The 21,436-nt window shown below is 48.8% G+C and overlaps 1 protein-coding gene across 2 annotated transcripts; it reads left to right on the forward strand.

The window, feature by feature from the left end:
• Nucleotides 1-214: 214 nt before the first annotated feature.
• Nucleotides 215-5,429, forward strand: HSPA8 (heat shock 70kDa protein 8). 2 transcript variants are annotated; one of them, XM_009995021.1, is made up of 8 exons: nucleotides 215-422; nucleotides 874-1,079; nucleotides 1,161-1,313; nucleotides 1,403-1,958; nucleotides 2,238-2,440; nucleotides 2,728-2,926; nucleotides 4,235-4,467; nucleotides 4,946-5,429. In XM_009995021.1, the coding sequence occupies exons 1-8, from the start codon at nucleotides 218-220 to the stop codon at nucleotides 5,129-5,131; spliced, it is 1,941 nt and encodes a 646-aa protein (XP_009993323.1). In that variant the 5' UTR covers nucleotides 215-217; the 3' UTR covers nucleotides 5,132-5,429. The 2 variants fall into 2 exon arrangements, with proteins under 2 accessions (XP_009993323.1, XP_009993324.1); XM_009995022.1 differs by lacking the exon at nucleotides 4,235-4,467 and having other exon boundaries at nucleotides 2,728-2,791; nucleotides 5,037-5,426.
• The last annotated feature ends 16,007 nt before the right edge of the window (nucleotides 5,430-21,436 follow it).

The following is a 21,436-nucleotide window of genomic DNA, read 5'->3' on the forward strand; positions in this document are numbered from 1 at the left end:
GGCCACGTGACTCCTCCCCCTCCCCTCGCGCGGGGCGTGCTGGGAGTTGTAGTCCAATCCTGGGCCAAACCACGTGGCCGGGGATCCTTTAGAACTTCCTGTTACACCAAGAAGCTGGGAAAACCGGGTCTTAACAATAAAAACATTTTTACCCACGTTAAATTTTACATTTCTAATACGCAGACTTTTTTTGTTGTTTTGTTTTTTTTTAGGCAAAATGTCGAAAGGACCAGCAGTCGGAATTGATCTTGGCACCACCTACTCCTGTGTTGGGGTGTTCCAGCATGGGAAGGTGGAGATCATTGCCAACGACCAGGGGAACAGGACCACGCCGAGCTACGTGGCCTTCACAGACACAGAGAGGTTGATTGGAGATGCTGCAAAGAACCAAGTGGCCATGAATCCAACCAACACAGTTTTTGGTAAGGCTGGAATATCTGTGTGCTTCCTGGGCAGGAGTTAAGCACGCTAGTGGGACATGTTCCCTGGTTAAAAGAATTACTAATAGCAGGGTTAAGCTTCCTTTTGGACATGAAAACTAACTTGTTATGAGTAATACAGTTGTGTGACTAATAAAATTACACTGAGAAAGTTTATACCTTGCAGTTAGAAACTAGTCTTGCTTCAGGTTGTTCTTGGCACTTGGTGTTAATGACCTTGACGTAAGTGTCTTAGACTGTGGTTTATGGTGCAGCAGCTGTAGCATTGTAGTGGGTACAGATGTGATTGGTGATAACAGACACAAACCTCAGCAGTAACCTCACACTGAGTGTAGTTTTTGTCATATTGTGAGTTGTACTTGAGGGGAAATTTTACATCCTGTCTTTTGAATAAGCGTATTTATTATGATTAATATTATTACTATTTTTGCAGATGCAAAGCGGTTGATTGGGCGTAGATTTGATGATTCAGTTGTCCAGTCTGATATGAAGCACTGGCCTTTCACTGTGGTGAATGATGCTGGCAGACCAAAGGTGCAGGTGGAGTACAAGGGTGAGACCAAGAGCTTCTACCCAGAAGAAATTTCTTCCATGGTTTTAACCAAAATGAAGGAAATTGCAGAAGCATATCTTGGAAAGGTGAGGTTTAGGATTTGAGTGGAATGGGATGGGTAGCTCTGTGAGGAGTTAAGACCTAACTGAGTTGTTTCGCTTTTTCAGACTGTCACTAATGCTGTGGTGACCGTGCCAGCCTATTTCAATGACTCTCAGCGTCAGGCTACAAAAGATGCTGGAACCATTGCAGGGCTCAACGTGCTGAGAATTATCAATGAGCCAACAGCTGCTGCAATAGCTTATGGGCTGGACAAAAAGGTATGTATGGGGTGACTGGTGCTGGTGAACCTGCTCAACTAGTGGTTTGGTGATGAACTGCATGATGGAAATTGAATGTCTTGTTCCAGGTTGGTGCTGAGAGGAACGTTCTGATCTTCGACCTGGGAGGTGGCACCTTTGATGTGTCCATTCTGACGATTGAAGATGGCATTTTTGAGGTGAAATCCACTGCGGGTGACACTCACTTGGGTGGAGAAGACTTTGACAACCGCATGGTCAACCACTTCATCGCGGAGTTCAAGCGCAAGCACAAGAAGGACATCAGTGAGAACAAGAGGGCGGTGCGGCGCCTGCGCACGGCCTGCGAGCGTGCCAAGAGGACCCTGTCCTCCTCCACCCAGGCCAGCATCGAGATTGATTCTCTCTATGAGGGGATTGACTTCTACACCTCCATCACCAGAGCTCGCTTTGAGGAGCTGAACGCCGACCTGTTCCGGGGTACCCTGGATCCTGTGGAGAAGGCTCTGAGGGATGCCAAGCTGGACAAGTCGCAGATCCATGATATTGTGTTGGTTGGTGGGTCTACTCGGATCCCCAAGATTCAGAAGTTGCTGCAGGATTTTTTCAATGGCAAAGAGCTGAACAAGAGCATCAACCCTGATGAAGCTGTGGCTTACGGTGCAGGTGAGACAAAAGTTCACATCACCTGGGTGTTGGGCCTGGCAAGTTTCGTGCTATCCGAGGGCCCCCTTTACTGAATCAGTAAAGCTTTTCAAAGTAGTGTGAAGCTTAACTTGGACTTGCAGTGATGAATCAGGTTCCAAAGCCATTCGTAGTTTCCACCAGAAGTCTACTTATGATGGCCAAAACCTTCCTTGGATGTCTGAGCGAGCCATGGACTTAGCTACAGGGTGCAGTTGGGGTGGTGCACAGCTCCTAACACTTGTGTTTTCTCTTCCCCAGCTGTTCAGGCTGCTATTCTCTCTGGAGACAAGTCTGAGAACGTACAGGATCTGCTGCTGCTGGATGTGACTCCTCTGTCTCTTGGTATTGAGACTGCTGGAGGTGTCATGACAGTCCTGATCAAACGCAACACCACCATCCCCACCAAGCAGACTCAGACCTTCACTACCTACTCTGACAACCAGCCTGGTGTGTTGATCCAGGTAAGCAGAAGCCCTTGTCAATACTTGGCAGTGGTGATATTTAAGTAAATCTCAAGCCAGAGGTCTGGAGTTCCTACTGCTGACAGGTGCTGCTAGTCAGGAGCTGGTTGCTGTGATGAAAGTGTTTCCAAAGCCATTCGTAGTTTCCACCAGAAGTCGAAAGACGGGTGTTGGTCCAAGTACCTTCCTTGGATGTCTGAGCGACCATGTCACTTCACATAACCCACACCCCATTCCCATCTGATAAATTCAAACATGGGGTATAATTTGCTGCTTCTTCTCACCAGGTCTATGAAGGAGAACGTGCTATGACTAAGGACAACAACTTGCTGGGCAAGTTCGAGCTGACTGGTATTCCCCCTGCTCCCAGAGGTGTCCCTCAGATTGAAGTCACCTTTGATATTGATGCCAATGGCATCCTCAACGTGTCTGCTGTGGACAAGAGCACTGGCAAGGAGAACAAGATCACAATCACAAACGACAAGGGTAAGGATGGGAAGGATATTGACTGGGTTTTTTTTGGCTTGGACAAATCTGCTTTCCACCCTCATGAAAACTTGATTCTGTCTGCATCTTGATCTTATAATCTTCAGCCTTATTTTTTGGTGCAGTAATCTTGAATTTTTTCCTCATAAAGTGGTTTAAGATGAGAGCATCTCACAGGTTTCTTTCACTGCCTGCCCAAAAGCGTGTAGAAGTATGGGAGGGTCTACTTATGATGGCCAAAACCTTCCTTGGATGTCTGAGCGAGCCATGGACTTAGCTACAGGGTGCAGTTGGGGTGGTGCACAGCTCCTAACACTTGTGTTTTCTCTTCCCCAGCTGTTCAGGCTGCTATTCTCTCTGGAGACAAGTCTGAGAACGTACAGGATCTGCTGCTGCTGGATGTGACTCCTCTGTCTCTTGGTATTGAGACTGCTGGAGGTGTCATGACAGTCCTGATCAAACGCAACACCACCATCCCCACCAAGCAGACTCAGACCTTCACTACCTACTCTGACAACCAGCCTGGTGTGTTGATCCAGGTAAGCAGAAGCCCTTGTCAATACTTGGCAGTGGTGATATTTAAGTAAATCTCAAGCCAGAGGTCTGGAGTTCCTACTGCTGACAGGTGCTGCTAGTCAGGAGCTGGTTGCTGTGATGAAAGTGTTTCCAAAGCCATTCGTAGTTTCCACCAGAAGTCGAAAGACGGGTGTTGGTCCAAGTACCTTCCTTGGATGTCTGAGCGACCATGTCACTTCACATAACCCACACCCCATTCCCATCTGATAAATTCAAACATGGGGTATAATTTGCTGCTTCTTCTCACCAGGTCTATGAAGGAGAACGTGCTATGACTAAGGACAACAACTTGCTGGGCAAGTTCGAGCTGACTGGTATTCCCCCTGCTCCCAGAGGTGTCCCTCAGATTGAAGTCACCTTTGATATTGATGCCAATGGCATCCTCAACGTGTCTGCTGTGGACAAGAGCACTGGCAAGGAGAACAAGATCACAATCACAAACGACAAGGGTAAGGATGGGAAGGATATTGACTGGGTTTTTTTTGGCTTGGACAAATCTGCTTTCCACCCTCATGAAAACTTGATTCTGTCTGCATCTTGATCTTATAATCTTCAGCCTTATTTTTTGGTGCAGTAATCTTGAATTTTTTCCTCATAAAGTGGTTTAAGATGAGAGCATCTCACAGGTTTCTTTCACTGCCTGCCCAAAAGCGTGTAGAAGTATGGGAGGGAGATTTTGTCCAATAACTGGAGTAGATAAAGAGTGGTCTGAAAGGCTTCTGTGTTCTGCAGGCCGGCTGAGCAAGGAAGACATTGAGAGGATGGTTCAGGAAGCAGAGAAATACAAAGCAGAAGATGAGAAGCAGCGTGATAAGGTATCTTCTAAGAACTCCTTGGAGTCCTATGCATTCAACATGAAGGCAACAGTGGAGGATGAGAAGCTCCAGGGCAAGATCTCTGATGAGGACAAGCAGAAAATCCTGGACAAATGCAATGAAATCATCAACTGGCTCGACAAGAATCAGGTATGTCACATTCTGTGTTCCATCGGTGGTAACTTTGTGTCTGAGCTGTGATGACAGCTCAGGAGGGTGGAGCAGAGCTGCTGGTTGCTGTGATGAAAGTGTTTCCAAAGCCATTCGTAGTTTCCACCAGAAGTCGAAAGACTTGTGTTGGTCCAAGTACCTTCCTTGGATGTCTGAGCGACCTCAGCTTGCAAGCACAGCTCTCACCTCCTCCTTACTGAAGCTGGTTAGCTTGGTGTGATCTGCTAACCTTAGATTAGGTCCTGCTTCTCGAGCAGTGGAAGCTCTAGGAGTGATTTGGGTTCTTGTGTTAGGGAGCTTTGGGGTCTAGCCCAATGCAGGTGTGATGACTAGGTGGGGCTGAAGGTGGGGGTGGGGAAAAAACAACCCAGTTTCTTAAGATGCATAAACCCAGTCAGCTTTTTAGACTTGTGTCTGCTTGGGGAGAGCAGGAAACTGAGCTGTTTGTCTTTTCCAGACTGCTGAGAAGGAGGAGTTTGAGCACCAGCAGAAGGAGCTGGAGAAGGTGTGCAACCCCATCATCACCAAGCTGTACCAGAGTGCAGGAGGGATGCCTGGAGGGATGCCTGGTGGATTCCCTGGTGGTGGAGCTCCTCCATCTGGTGGAGCCTCTTCTGGACCAACCATCGAGGAAGTGGACTAAAGACACTGGGCAATGCATTCCACTAGCAGTTAGTGTTGGAGGACCCCGGGTTGGGGGTTAGATTGAAGGACCCAAACCTGTAGGCACATCTGGGTATCTTTTTGCCAGATTAAAAACTCCATAACTGAGCTGCTGTAAAAAAATAAAAATCTTAAGAAAAACAAAACATTTTCTGGGCATTTTAAATACTTGAACATGTGCACAGGAGGGGAGATGAAACCATTGCACTTTACAGTACTGTAAACAAGTGGAAATGCAATTCATGTCCTAAGGAATAAAAACTATTTAATGGGCATCACAATGTTTGTGTGTTGATTTCTTGGTGCTTTCTGAGCAGTGGGAATCATTAAAGTTAACATCAAGATCTAAGCAAAGATTTGAAGTGCAGCCTCCAGGTGATTACTAATTAAAGTGCTTGATGAAGCCTGAGTAGTAAACTGAAGCCCTGTGTGAAGACACGGGACAAAACTTGTTGGGGACAAAACCACTTTAGAGTTACACAGTAAAATCAATTACAGAATTTACAGCCCCAGTAGTTTGGTTGACAATGTTTCTTAGGTACTTAAGTGTCTTTGGTAGCATCTTCAGCTGAGATCTTCCAGAGCAGCTTCTCATTGACCCACAACAGTAAAGATGAGGTATAAAGTAAAAAAATACTCAGCTCTTTGGTCCCTGGAGCATTTATGAGCTTGGTGGTCTGTCCCTTGAAGGTGGATCCAGGGCTGGATCTTCAGTTGGGAGAAGTTGTTGCTGGGGTGGGTGGGGAGGTGGCTTTGGGCAGCAGTTTCAAGTCTATAATGTGACCATGAAAATCACATTAAACACCTTGCTTATTAAATACTGAGGGAAAACCTTCATTTTGAGGGTACAGGCTGCCCAGGGAGGCTGTGGAGTCTCCATCCCTGGGGACATTCCAGACCTGGACGTGTTCCTGTGGGATCTGCTCTAGGGGATCCTGCTCTGGCAGGGGGTTGGACTAGATGGTCTCCAGGGGTCCCTTCCAACCCCCACCACTGGGAATTCTTCAGAATATTCAATTCAATGCTGATGATTTTTTTATAGAGATGCACTTTTCTCTCTCTGTTGACCACCTTTCTCAGCATTGGAGAAGAAATGAGAGCTTTTCACTGGAGTGTTTAACCAAGATGCTCTGACAGCCTGAGGCTCCTGTTGCTGCCACGTTCCCTGGTGGGGTGGGTGGGTTGGCAGGTGACAATGGGAGCAGCTCAGAGTGTTTAGACCGTTCCATAGAGCCCTGCAGGTATCCCTTTCTGGATCGCTGGGATGGTAAAAGGATGATTAAAAAAAACCCCACCTATGGTGCCTGCGGGATTCAAAAACACCTCGAGGTATAATCCAGAGAAGAAGCCACCAACACAGGATGGGGACACAGTCAGGACTGTCCCTGTGCCCCCCTTCCCTGCACTGCCCTGGGCACGACCAGGAGCTGTTATAAGCAAAACATTAATGACACCTTCTCACCAAATAGAGGGGGAAAAGCAGCAGCATTTAGCCCAGCCGGGCGTTCTGTGCTTCTATGATTAGGATTGAGTTTAATTGCATTTCTGCAGTCCAGGGGGTGGGCGGGCAGTGCCTGCAGTAGCGGGCAGCGGCCACAGGGCGGCAGCACAGACCGCGGCTGCAAACCGGGACCTTCGGGTCGGGGGGGATTTTGTGTTTGTTGCTCCCGCCCCAGGTTTGAATTAAATCCCCCCCCCAAAAAAGTGTCTCAGGCTTTTCATCCCGTCCTGAGCAGCGTCTCCAGTTCAGGGTGTGCGATGCCTTTACTGCTGTAGATGCTAAATGATAAAGGGTGTTTGGGAAGTGGTGGTTTGAGGGTGTTTCAGGACCAGGGTTTGAGGTTTCCCAGGAGGATGTTCCTGGGGGGGGGTCTGAGCTGGGATTTAAAACTACCAGGCATCAGCACATCGGGACACTCACTAAGGGTGCACTCACCTCCTGTAGGCAAAAAACTGGTGCAAATCCTGAACTGATGAGGCCAAGGAGGGAGCCCCAGTGACCTGACTCCCAGCCCATTGCAAACCCAGTCCCTACAACCCTTTGGGCCCCTCTGCTCGGCGGGGTCTGCACCCAGGGCTCTGTGTGCCTGCTTGTCACACAGCTGGACAGCTTGTCCCGAAGGACACAGTACGAGGGAAGGCACCCAAAGCCTTTCTAAAATGCAGCAGAATGACATCCATCACTCCCACCCCGTTTCCTGCTGGGCTGGGAAAGAGAAGACTCCTGGGTTGAGATGAACTGGGTTAAGAGGTAAAGCAGAAGCTGCACGGGCAAACACAGCAAAAGAAGGAATGCATTCAGTACTTATCACCAGGCAGGTGTTTAGCCAGCTCCTGGAAACACAGCTCCATCACAACAGTGGTGATCTGGGCTGACAAACACTAACACACCCAACACCTCCTGTGTCCCCCACAAGCTTCTTGTGCCCCCCAGCCTGTGTGTGAGGAGCAGGGGAGGCCTGGGCACTGTGCAGGCACTTGCTCAGCAGTGAATGGCACAGGAATAAGGAAAACAGCCCCACACAAGCTGCTGTGAAGGAATTTATCCCACTCAGCACAGGGTGAGACCCCAGCACAGGATGGGGACACGGTCAGGACTGTCCCTCTGTACAATAAGCAAAACATGAATTACACTTTCTCACCAAATAGAGGAGGCAAAGCAGCAGCATTTAACCCAGCCGGGCGTTCTGTGCTTCTATGATTAGGATTGAGTTTAATTGCATTTCTGCAGTCCAGGGGGTGGGCGGGCAGTGCCTGCAGTAGCGGGCAGTGGCCACAGGGCGGCAGCACAGACCGCGGCTGCAAACCGGGACCTTTCGGGTCGGGGGGGATTTTGTGTTTGTTGCTCCCGCCCCAGGTTTGAATTAAATCCCCCCCCCAAAAAAGTGTCTCAGGCTTTTCATCCCGTCCTGAGCAGCGTCTCCAGTTCAGGGTGTGCGATGCCTTTACTGCTGTAGATGCTAAATGATAAAGGGTGTTTGGGAAGTGGTGGTTTGAGGGTGTTTCAGGACCAGGGTTTGAGGTTTCCCAGGAGGATGTTCCTGGGGGGGGGTCTGAGCTGGGATTTTAACCTGGGAGGTTTTTTTCCAGGCTACGAGATGAGGTTTCACAGTGTGAATTGTGAATAAGCAGAGGTACAGGCTGAGGGTGAGACCCAGGTGGGGAGAGAAGGGGCTGCCCTGGGTTCTCAGCCCCACCGGTCCCTGCCCGGGGGCACAGGCAGGTTTGCTGAAGTGAATGAACGAAAACGGTGCCAAACTGGTGAGGTTTTCCCCTTGATGGCAACAAAAACATCTGAAAGAGTTGAGTGCAAAGCAGAGGAGCTGGTTTTAGGTTAATGGGTGGTTAATCCATTGAGGTGAATTTGAGAAGATCTTGAACTCAAGTCATTTCCTCTCTGTCCAGTTCTTTAAAAACTTGAAGTCATTTTTTTCCTTCCTTGAAAAACTGAAAGAGTTTTTCTTTTTCTGTTACAAGGGTTTCTTGATCAGGCTCAGGTGGGGGAATAGGCTGGAATCCTCCCCAGTCCTCCCTGCTTTGGCTCATGCCAAGGACAAGCACCTGGGTCTTGTTTCTCTGTTCTGCTGCCCTGGATAGAAGGGAAAGAAACTTCAGTTCCTGCCTTACTGGACAGGGCAGAGTTTATTCATTTATCTCAGGGGCCTCAGGAGCTGCTGGGATCTCATCTCTGCAGAGTCTCATGAGGTTGCAATGATCTGGTGGGTAACATAGGAAAGGAATCACAGGATGGTTTGGGTTGGAAGGGACCTTGGTAGTTTGGTTTGAATATCACGTTGCAGCTTCCCACTGGAGCCACAGTGGTGAGCAGAGGAGCTTTCCCAGGGCTCTCTGCTTGGTGTGGAGTTGCTGAGGGAACAGCTCATGAGTCCACACTGGATGCAGGGGGGGTCTGAAATGCTGGTGGTTGGGGGCAGCTTCTTCCCAACACTTCAAAGCCTAAAGAACTGTCAGTTGAGTCAAGTCCAGCTGGACAGATCAGTGACCAGTGTTGCCTGTCTTAGAGGAAAGGATGAAAGGTGGTTTGTAGGGAGGGTTGTGAATAGGTTCAAAGGAGGGTTTTTACTTGATATTTCACCAGAAGAGGCTGAAATTTGTTCTGTTGAGGAGGGTCCCCTTGCAAATACCACGAGAGCACAACAAGAAAATATTAAAAACAGCTCAGGGAAAGGGACCCTGGGCTCAGCACTGGTGAGGTCACACCTGGAGTGTTGTGTCCAGTTTGGGGCAGAATTTCCTGCTCATGTCTCACCTCAATCTCCCTCTTCCAGTTTTCATCCATTCCTCCTTGTCCTGTCACTACAGACCCTTGTCCAAAGTCCCTCCCCAGCTTTCTCTGCCCCATCACTGGATTTATGAGTAGCAGACACAGGGGTGCCCAGCAGTCCTCTGCTCAGCCCTCCTCCCCCCAAGTTTTTCTGCTCTTCTTCAACTATCCTACATCATCCTCATAATCCCTTCTCTGTTGATTTTCCACCAATGTGAGGGAATGGATGAAAACTGAAGGAGGGGAGATTGAGGTGAGAGATGAGGAGGGAATTGTGGAGTGTGAGGGTGGTGAGAGCCTGGCCCAGGTTGCCCAGGGAAGCTGTGGCTGCCCCATCCCTGGCAGTGTTGAAGGGCAGGTTGGATGGGGCTTGGAGCAGCCTGGGCTGGTGGGAGGTGTCCCTGCCCATGCAGGGGGTTGGATCTGGATCATCTTTCAGCTCCCTTCCAACCCAAACCATTCTACAGATGATTTCCCACCAGGCAGCATTTTCTTTCCAGCATCAAATCTCTGCTGACATCTTTAGCCATGAAATATTTAGCCCGATCCCAACAAACTGCACATAGTGTAAACCTCTCACAAGCTGCCTGGAGACAGCATTAGGCTGTAATTTGAAAGGGAGTGAAGTGATAATGCCATGCACACTGCTTTTGTGAGCCTGCATTAATGCATCTTTTGCCAGGGCTGCTCATTGACAGCAAATCGACTCCCACTAATAGTCTGAGGGAGGGTGGCAAAATTGGGGGTGATGCAGGAAATAAAGCATATTGACCAGCCAACTGCAGGGCCTCAGTAGCCTTTAATCTATTATTGCCCTTGATGGGAATGTTTTAATGCAACTTTACTGTCAATTGCATTTCTAGTGGCACACTCTGCCTGCTGGGGAGCACTGTGAAAATGGCAGAACTTGGATCATGCTGTTGCTTGGAGCTCATAGTTATTGATTGTGGCCAAGCTCAGGAGTCTGGGTTATCATTATTTCATTAAACCATTTAATGGTTATCAAATATGAACCCCTCTCCCATTCCATTTAGGAAATGCAGCCAGCTTGAAGTTTTCTGGCTGATCCATCCTCAGCTTCTTCTTTTTAAAATGTCTGGGGCTCTCAAGTGGTTGTTGTTCCCCTGCCAGGGCTGTCTGGATTGATCCTGGGGGAGCAGCTCACTGTGACACCAGCCTCTCACCTGGCCCAGGAAGATGGGATTTTATGTGAGTGAGCCTGTCATCCCAAACTATCCCAAGTAATAACTGGACACACTCTCTGACTTGGTTTTGCCACTCTAGAGTCACTCCCAGTTTGCTGAAAGGGAAGCTGGAAGAGCTACAACCTCCCCCCATGTCCTGTCTGGGGGGGAAAGATACTCAGTGTCCAGGAAGACACTTTGTGCCTCAGTTTCCCCATGTCTCATTTGACCAGGGGAGTTACTTGCCTTTTTTTTCCCACTCATTTGGGGTTTAGAGATGAAAAGGGCCAATTACTACAACCCAAATCCTCTCCTTATTCCAAGATGAGATGTTTGTGTCTGTAAAGGAGTGAAGGAATTCCCTTTCCAAAGTGCTCTTGGTTAGTTTGTTTTGGTTTTTTGGGGTTTTTTTTGGTAAGAATGAGAAGAATTGTGTGGTTTTCCTCCCATAACCAGGGTATGGCTACACCCCACTTGGGCCCAAATGTTTGAGGCAGCCTAAAAATCTTCCTGCATTGCTGACTCTGAGCTCTTGCTTCTCCTCCCTGGGTGTGTTATCCTTGATGTGGCAGCTTTGAGCACCTTGTAGGCAGGATTACAGGGGGCATGGCAGAAACAGGGTGATTTGGGGGGGCTGCTCTTGATTCCTGTGGTTCCTGGACCCCTAGAGGTGCAAGGGCTGTTCCTGACACTATCTCTGTGGGCTTTGGGCTTGGTTAAAGTGGGCCAAGTCCTCTGAATTGCCCTCCATGTCACTTTGCCTCCTTGTGAGGGGCAGATTAAGCCAGGGTTGAACTCCTGTAACTGGAAATCCCTGCAGGAATCCAAGAAGCTGGAGAAATCCCATGGATACTCAGCAGCTGCCCTGGGGCAGGTTCCTGCCCTCTCTCTGACACCCAAGTGCCTCTCAAAACTCACACAGACCTGACAAATAAAATGTGGCAAAACTGGATGAATCCAGATCTGGGGGGGCTGATCAGGAGGTTTTGAGGAAATATCTCAGCATGCATTTGTATTCCAGCTCCATTGGCAGCCTGTATTCATTGGCACCTTTTCATTAAAACCCTGGATGTTCTGGAAAAGCTGTATCTTAATTTGAACAAACTGATTCCTTTTTCCTGTGGGCAGGAGATGCAGTTTCTGCAGAGTCCTTTATCAGTATTCTGTGCTGCCTTCTGGCAGCTGCTCATTTTATGTTGCCTCAACCTGTGCTGACCTCATTTTCTATCACAGAGCAGTGAAGGATTTGGTAAAAATTAGTTATATTAGTAGCTCCCGATCCAGCCAGTTTATTTGTGATATGACAAATATTTCAGCCATTAGGATCTTTCCATCTCTTAGCAGCTTAAATGCACTCACTTATATTCCAAATCACTGCTTAATTTAAAAGCCTATTTGTCTAGATTGTTGCAGGCATGAAAAAAATAGATGCAGAACACTTACCCTTTCAAATAGGGCTGTAGCACAGCCAGAGTTGTGCCTGGGATTGGATCTCCCACTCCATAACTTTACACTCAGAGAAGCCACAGACTAATCACTTAGTGCACTGCAGAGGCACAGCAATTCTGTGGAGGAAGGGTGGGATGTGGAGGCTGGGTTGCTGCTTCCTCCCCTCTGTGCAGTCGTTCACCCTGCCTCAGTTTCCCCTCTGGGATGTGAAAGGTGTTTGCTGGGTTGCTGGAGCTGCTCAGGCAGCAGTTTGGGAATGCTGGGTGTGCAAGGGCAAGAAAGTCACTGCAGGGTTAGGGAGGGGGCTACCAAGCCACCCCTGGCTGTTGTTTGGGGTGTTTTGCTGCCTGCTAAAGCTGTTTCTGAAGCCTGGCAGCTCCTGGGACCTTCTCACTCTGTCCAGCCACCTGAAGGGACGTTGTGCTCAGGTGGGGTTGGGTTCTCCAGGCAACCAGTGACAGGATGAGAGGGCCTGGCTTGAAGCTGCTTCAGGGGAGGTTTAGGCTGGATATTAGGAAACACTTCCTATGGAAAGGGTGATCAGACCTTGGGATGGGCTGCCCAGGGAAGTGGTGGAGGCACCAGCCCTGGAGGTGCTCCAGGAAAGGCTGGAGGTGGCACTTGGTGCCCTGGGCTGGAGATGTGGGGGTGTCAGGTCATGGGCTGGACTGGATGGTCTCAGAGGGCTTTTCCCAAGAATCCTGTCATTCTGTGCAAAGAGGCTTTGGCTCCATGGGGATGAGCAGGCAGGAGGAACATGCTGGTGTCACAATTTGGAGGGGAGGGGGAGGTCAGGTTTCCTGTGACCCAAACTCTGCTGCTCAGCAAACCATCAGCTGCAGTACTGGGTGTCTTCAGCCTGGTTGGCCTCTGCTCACAGAGGGCAGGTGCTGGGCTGCCCTGTCCCAGGGCTCTGCCACCTCTGAACTCCTCCTACCATTCACCCAGGCCATTTCTCCAGGGATTTTCTTTTATTTTCTTCCACACCCCGGAGGCCTAAAGACCCCAGGGGCTGCTGACACTGGCTGCATGAAGCTGGCAAGCCAGGCTGCCCTTGCTCTCTCCCTCTGTGTATTCACCCCCCTGAGGAACTTCTCAGCTCCCCTTTGACATTTTTCTTCCAACCAAAGCTGGGAAGCAAACCCAGGTTTCTCCCCCTGCCCTGAGTGTCTCCCTGGCCAGTAAAACTGATGTCAGGACCAGAGTTTTCTCTGCCAGCTCCTTCCCCCAGCAGCAAGAGGAAGTTTATCCCTGGCTGCTGTGTTGCTTTTCTCCAGCAGGCAGCCTCCAGCCCTGGTTCTGGACCCTCTGTTGGAGCTCTGATGGACACAAATCCGTGGGCTGCAGCTGTTTCAAGCTGGCAAAAGGGAACTCCAGCAAAGAGGGGGTGGTTTGTGTTGGAGGGGTGAGTTGCCATGGAACTGGTTGTGCAGAACCCAGGGGCAGGCTGTGTGTTGAATCCCCTGCCTTTTCTGCCACCCATGTTTTCCCTTCCCTGAGGGGCTGCAAACCTTCCCCCAGCCCTGCAGGATCTCCTTGCCTGCCCCTGTATCTCAGTTGGCCCAGTTTGGGTGAGATACACTGGCCATTGACCTCTGGCTTTCAGGAGATGAAACTCAAAAGACTGAACTGTCTTTGTAAGGAAGGATCCACAAGTTAATCCAGCCAATGTCTGTCCCTGGGGCTGCACAGAGGGCACCAGTTCCAAGTCTTTACCCCTGTGTTATTCCCTCCCCTGCTTTTCCCAACCCTCCTCCCAGGTGGGGAGCTGGTGTTGCTGGATCCCACCTTGCAGCTCAGCAGGGCAGACAGGGCTAGATGTGGTGAAACACAGAGCAAAGGAATTCACCAGCTCTAAGAAGCAAGTGCTGAAGGTGCACTTTGCTTTGGAGGGCAGTTTTTTTGCTCCTGCCATTAGTCCCTGGGGCTCCCAGGCACTGCCTGCTGCCACCAGAGCTGCAGAGCATCCTTTCTCATGGTGAAGAAAAGGGATTTCAAACTAAAATGCTGCTCAGGAGCAACTACTGCTTCTGATTGTCTCAGCTGGCATGTTTGACATCTTCCCTAAAGGTAAATTACCTCTAAAAAGATGTGTTGTTTGATGCTAGGTTATGGCAGAAGATCCTGACTAAAAAAGAAGATAACCCAGTACAGATAAATTCTCCCTCACTTTTCACAACTAAGGAGGGATGATGGAGACAGATTTAATTGCTAGAAAAGAGCCAGGAAAAAGCAGAGCAAGCTGCAATTCTTGCTTAGTTTCACTATCCAACTTGCAAGGCTCTAGGAGTTCAGATGCTGATGGAAGTGTATTGATCTTCCCCTCTATTGAATGCCTCCAAAAAAACCCCCTCAACACAAAAACCCACCCCACCCCCTGTGATGCCAGTCCCATGGTTCCAATTAAAATCACCTGTTAACTTAAAAAGGTCTCTTTTTAAAAAGGGTTTAAAAGATTTTCATTTAATTGATTCAGTGTAAAATGCCTTTTACAATTACCACTATAAACTACTTGTTTCCCACTGAGTAAGACCCAATTTGAGATGTTTATCAAGACTTTCCACTCCTTCCACTCTTCATACTGAGTTCTTGAATTCCTTATTGACAGCTTGCATCTGTCAGCCATGGATATTTTTAGTTGGGTGCAAGAAAGCTTTTTAAAAGGTTGTAATGGCTTGATTTTTGTCTCTGTGGTCTCAAGTAATAAATCAGCCCTGAATGGCCTCATAAACCTGGGCAGGGCTGGGTGCCCTTTATTCCCAGAACAGCAAAATGACATGATTTCACAAATTTCTTCTCTCCTTCCTCTGAATATTTCCACACAGGCAGTGTTGTTTGGTGCCAAGATGACACCCCTCTTTTTTCTCTTTACATTTTTAGTGTCTTACAAGAAACTTCCCCAGCTAATCTTTGTGCCACTGATTGGTTTCTGCTCAGGTCTCTGTGACTTTGACCAGGGGGCCTCAAAAGACTGACCCCTCCCCAGCCCTCAGTTTAATTGAGGTGAATGTGCATTTGTTAGAAGGCAAGAATTTGTTATTCCAACACATTTACCATCTCACTCTGCATACAGACCATGGAAACTCCATGTTTTTCAGGTAAGACAGGCCTTGGTTTTGCAGTGCACAGAAAAACTCCTTCTGTTTTAGCTCCCAAAGCCTAGCAGGGGAGAGTTTATCCCTCCAGAAAGACACAAGCTTTTTGTGCCTGTGAGCTGGGTGGTTTTCTAGGCAGCCACCCCCCATATTCTTATATTATTATTATTATTGTTGTTGTGGTGGTTGTTATTATTATTGTTGTTATTATTACTTTGTTTATTATTATTATTATTTATTATTATGCACAGAAAAACTCCTTCTGTTTTAGCTCCCAAAGCCTAGCAGGGGAGAGTTTATCCCTCCAGAAAGACACAAGCTTTTTGTGCCTGTGAGCTGGGTGGTTTTCTAGGCAGCCACCCCCCATATTCTTATATTATTATTATTATTGTTGTTGTGGTGGTGGTGGTTGTTATTATTATTGTTATTATTATTACTTTGTTTATTATCATTATTTATTATTATTATTTATTGTTATAATTACTATTACTACTACTACGACTATTATTATTATTATTATTATTATTGTTATTATTGTTATTTTTGTTATTTTTGTTATTATTAATTTATTGCCCCATATTCTGCAAAGTGGACCCAGGCCCTTCACATCAGGCAGCAAAGCCCCAGCAATGATCCAGCCACCTGGGGAGGAAAAGCCACTCGTGGAGAGGAGAAAGAAAGGGGTTGGAATAAAGGCTTCAGAAATCCAAGTCCACCTTGTTGGGTGTTTTCAGGAGGCAAGAGAGCCTTGGTGTTTTCTAATCTGCAGCTGCGGAAGGGCAGCTTCTCCTTTCGAGGACCTGCAGTGCTCTGAGGATCATTCCTGTAACCACAGCTCTCTGGGCATGAGAAATACTAACATTTTAGCCCCCAAAACCCCCTACTCTGCAGTTTTACACCCCAGCACCCTTTGAGCCCTCAGGTTTCTGGCTGAGGGGCAGGTTCAGGCACCAGGGAAGGGGGTTTCTGTGGCTCTCCAGGCACCTGCCCTTTTCCTCCCCAAAATCCCAGCAGCTCCTCCACTTTTTGAGTGTTTCAGGAACCAGCAGCAAAGAGATTTTTCTCCCTTGCAGTCAGCAGGGTTTGAATGGAGGAACTACCAGCCTGCAGAGCTCCTGGTGCTCAGCTCCCTCTGCATTCCAGCCTCTCCCCAGCATATCTAGGGTATTTGGATCCAGCTTTTCCACCCCAGGATTATTCTGGGTCAGCGCGTGGATGTGAGGGATGTATTTTCTTTGTGCTGCCTCCTTGTTACAGGGGGGAAAAAAGGCTAAACTAACGTGTTTTCAGCTCCAGGGAGCTGCAGGCAGACACAGAACAGAGCCTGAGCTCTGCTCTCTGCAGCCTGATGGTGCTTTAAGGCAAGAGAGGAGGGCAGGGCAGAAGTTGGGGAAGCTGGAACCAGCCCTGCTCGGTGTGCCCATGTCCAAGTATGTAGCTCAGCCACTCTTTGAGGCTAGGAATGAGGGTGGGGGGGTTACTCGGGGTGTGCCCACCTTTCCTGGGTCATCCTGGTCACTCCCAACTCCAGGATGAAGGGAAATGCTTGCTGTGCACATTGGGAAGCAAGGAGAGACCTGCTGGCTTCTGCCCGGAGCTTGGAGCATCCCAGGGTAGCTGTAAGCACTGGGTTTGTTCTCTCCTCTGGGCAGGTTGTGTGTTTTGGGGCTCCCCTGGCAGGGCAGGACCTGGCTGTGGCTGCAGTGTGGGCTCATCCTTGCTGCAGATAAGCAGAGGGTTGTGGGGACAGGGCGAAGTGGGATGAAGGAAGGATGATGTGTGGGTGATGCCTTAACCCTCTGAGACTGACCCATCTGCTTTCCATGGGAGGGGAAACTGAGGCACGAGGTGATTTGTCCTCTTGCTGCAAGGGCTTGTAGAGAGAGGACAAGGGGGAAGGGATGAAAAGTGGAAGAGGGAGATTGAGGTGAGACATGAGGAGGGAATTGTGGAGTGTGAGGGTGGTGAGAGCCTGGCCCAGGTTGCCCAGGGAAGCTGTGGCTGCCCCATCCCTGGCAGTGTTGAAGGGCAGGTTGGATGGGGCTTGGAGCAGCCTGGGCTGGTGGGAGGTGTCCCTGCCCATGCAGGGGGTTGGGTCTAGATGATCTTTCAGCTCCCTTCCAACCCATTCCATGATTATTTTTTCACCCCTAAATCATTCACTTGAGAGGCTTTGAGAGCAGCTCAGCCAGAGGCCCTGGTGTTGATCTGAGATCACAATCTGCCTCTTCTCTCTGCTCCAAAAAAGCCACGTTTGAGCAGTAATGCTGCTGTTGCTCTTTAATAAAATACAGGTAGACTCACCTAGGGTGCTGAAGACCAGTCCAGCCCTCTGCTAATAAGAAAGCCTCACAGATTATACCCCAATGATAGTTTCACAAATAGGAGAGTCTGTTTCCACACTTTCAATCAAAACTCCAGCAGGACCAGAGGAGAGAAGATGTTGAGTTTACAGCCCCTGGTGCAGACATGCTCATTACCAACCACAAGGGGTTAAAGTGTCCACCACAAAGATGATAAATATGGGTATAGTTATGAGTTATTGTAGGAGCTTGATGAGGATAGCTGTAATTAGCCTATTTTTCCTGTTCTTCATTTAGCAGCTAACAAAGTCAAATGGAAAATGTTTTAATTTAAATGGCCTTCTTGGCACAGGGGTTACTTAATTACTCATTGATAACTGTGAGGTGAAGAATCACTTCTTTTGTGCCAGTAGGAATAAAAAGGAAGGCTCTTAGCAAAACAAAAATTAATAATAAATTCATACCCAGAAGGTTTAACCCTGGAATTTGGTTTTCAGTCCCTGTGAGTTCTCACCTTTGGTTCAGCAAGGTTTAATTTCCAAATTGGCATTTGAAGCTCCAGGGAAAGGTCTTGTTGTTCTGTGGGCTCAGGGTTGAGCACTGACAGGGATCACCAGGGGTTCTGGAGCACCCCAGCAGGTACCTCCATCCTACTGGGGGTCAGAAGCTGCCACAGGGACACCTGAGGGCTTGGAGCTGAGGTTCCCTCTTCCTGGCAGAATGATAAAGGAAAAGGGGAGAGAACTGGCAAGTCTTGAGTGGGAGGTTTCTTGGTGTGGGTTTAGCAGTAAAGGGGCATAGAAAGGAGTAGTTTTTAATTCAGGTGGCCAGGGTGCAATGAAGTCTTTCTTCTGCTCAATATTTGAAGTTTTTGTGCTGTCAGAGCCTCTTTAAAGCTCTGAAATTGTCCTGGGGTGAGTGGCAGGCTGGAGTGCTGACAGCACCATGACAAGCCCTCTGGCTGCCTCCTGTGGCATCTCCTGCCCCTGCACAAGGAAAAACTGCAAAAAAACCTCATTTTCCTTAAACTTAAGCAAAATAACCAGCTCCCTGATCACTGCTGGGTCTGGAGTGTTGCTTTTTTTACAGAAACCTTCCCTGCTCCCATCCCTGTGGATTATGCTGCTCATTTACTGGGCTTGAAAACCTTTTCCTGTTCACAGGCTGCACAGATGAGACTCTAAGATTCCTCTCTTTCTTGTTCATTTAGGGGTGAAAAATTGCCAGCAAGAATTCAATTAGCATCATATCTGCTTAGCCCAGGCTGTGCTGAGGGCCTTCCTCTACCCTTTACTTTCACTGCATCTTCCCCACAATAGCAGCAGCTGCTTTATTAGGAGTTGCCTAATTGATTTGGACATGCCCAGTTGTTGCATGTTAACAATGTCCTCTGGGGTGAATGGTTAGAGGGAAAAGGAGGGGTGATCACAAAGATGCTTTTCTTCTGTTGCTTGGACCTCCTTTCAGAAGGAAAAGCTGGGGCTGACCTGCTGCATTGTCTTCTCCACAGAAAGGTCCTCAACTTCTGGACCTGACCTGCTGGCAAGTGCTGGTGGCCAGTTTTCCTCTGGCAGTTTGGTTTGTGTGGTTTGGGTTTTTTGTTGGTTTCCCATTAGCAAATGCATGTTGAACAGTGTCAAGGAGGCTTCTAAACCCTGTGGAAAGGGCTGATGGGTTGTGTGACATTGAACATCTCCTTCACCATTTTTCCTGGTGGTGGATGAGACCAGCTTGGCAGGGAAAGGCAGTAACTTCCAGCAGGTAGAAAAGCTGGATACCTTCTGAAGCTCACAAAGCCTGTTTTGAAGAACTCTACACAGTTCAAAACCATCTCTGCTTTGGTGGCTGGCAGCAGGATGTTGCTATTCTGTGGGAATTGTAAAAATATCCTGACTTTTCCTCCTAAGGAAAGAGGAGGTGCTGCTGTGTGCTGAGGAGGGAAAGTCCTGGTGATGGTGGCAGGGCTGATACAGGGCATCTCAAAATCGTGGTGATTGTGGGAACAAGAATCTGAGAGGAAATCAGCCAGGCAGGCTGGAAGAGCTGTCCTTTGCCAGGTGGGAAGTGCAGGGTGTGTTTGGGAGATGAGCAAGGAGCTCTTCAGCTCCAGTCCTGCTTCATGAGAGGGGCAATGGGCACAAACTGGAGCACAGGAGGTTTGACCTGAATAGGAGAAAATCCTTCTGGACTCTGAGGGTGGCAGAGCCCTGGGACAGGCTGCCCAGGGAGGCTGTGGAGTCTCCATCCCTGGGGACATTCCAGACCTGGACGTGTTCCTGTGGGATCTGCTCTAGGGGATCCTGCTCTGGCAGGGGGTTGGACTGGATGATCTCCAGAGGTCCCTTCCAACCCCCACCCCTCTGTGATTCATACAAAGTCATTAGCATGGCTGGAATATCACTTGCTGGGCAGTATTATTACCCTAATCTTGCCAGTCTTACAGCCTGGCTTGATTTAGACCCATGCTCTGATTCCTACCTTCATTTATAAGCACTGCAGAGACTCCCCCTTGTTCTTGGTGGTGTTGGTGGCTCTGAGAGCTCACATTGTGCTCAGCTGGGTGGTACAAGTACATCCACACTCCCTCTGGCCATTTCAGGCCACATCTATCCAGGCTCTGTATTATTTCACATGAGTGAAAAACTCACTCTGGAGGCAACACACGTTGCCCTTATTTGTGCTGCTGCAGGAAAAGAAGAATCTTCCTGCACCTCCTGACCCCTCTTGGTGGCTGCTTCTCCTGTAAGGGCCTCTAGACTCTGTAAGCATGACCCAGCAAAAATCAAAGTGTCAGATTAGGAGAGAACTCACAGCAAGGAGATGACAAAATGGTTCTGGCTGGGAAACATAATGTGTGTTTCTTATGGGAGCTGGTTGTTTGTGGGACTCTGGTTCTGTATCAATTTGTGTCTGTATTTCCTGCCCCTCATCATGCCAGTATCTTCACTCCTCTCCTGCATCCTCCATGGCCCTGCAATAACACCTCCTGATCAGGGAAACCAGATGCCTTTGGAACCCAGATGAAACCAGCAGGGCCCTGTGTGGATCCAGCCTAGTTCTGTCTCCTCCCTGCAAAGTGGGGCATGTGGAGTTTCATATGAGCCCTTGTAATTTAGATAAAAGGAGTAATGGGGCTCCAGAGTCTCTCTAAATTCACTTAAATGCCTTTTGTAGGTCTTTGGGCAACACCTCTTTGTTGTTTTGTGTCTAGTCTCCTGCAGTTACTAGTCATGAAGAGGAGTTCAGTGGTGAGGCTGAAGCTGAGGGGTAAAGTACAGAGCACCACAATATCTGCCACTGCTGCTGGGTCAGAAGGGGCTCTGGATCAGGGTCCCACTGCAGCTCCTTTGAACATCTTGCAGGCAGAGTAAATCAAAAAGCAGGAAGCTTTTATGGTCCCTGCTTCATGTGGAAGGAACTAAAGCACAGAAACACCAGAGTATGCAAAACTAAGCCCTGCTAATCAGAGACAGCTCCATCCTCAGGAGGTTACAGATCCAAGTGACATGTGCAGGGTCACACTTGCTCCCAAGTCAAAGCCAGAAATGCTAGTGAGGCCCAGGGTTCATGAAGCTGCCTTGCTCAAGCACCTCCATCCTGCTGCCCCCATGGGATGTGACAACTGTCCACCCTCATGGCCCAAGCAGGATGAAGACAGGAGGTGCCACCAGCCTCCTCAGTGTGCTCCTGGTGGCAGCACCCATCAGAGGTGTGTTTTACAGGGTGCTAATTCCCTCCCAAGGTTTGAAGCCAACTGTGTCCTGGGCTGCATCAACAGATGTGTGGGCAGCAGGTGAGGTGATTCCCCCCATTTATTCTGCTCTCCTGAGTTCTCACCTGGAGCCCTGTGTCCAGTTCTGGAGCCCCCAACATCAGAAGGACATGGAGCTCCTGGAGAGAGGACAGAGGAGGCCACAAGATGATCCTTGGGCTGGAGCAGCTCTGCTCTGGAGCCAGGCTGGGAGAGTT

Source organism: Chaetura pelagica, unplaced genomic scaffold, assembly GCF_000747805.2.
Source record: "Chaetura pelagica isolate M959 unplaced genomic scaffold, ChaPel_1.0 scaffold113, whole genome shotgun sequence".
In the NCBI taxonomy this organism is placed as follows: domain Eukaryota; kingdom Metazoa; phylum Chordata; class Aves; order Apodiformes; family Apodidae; genus Chaetura; species Chaetura pelagica.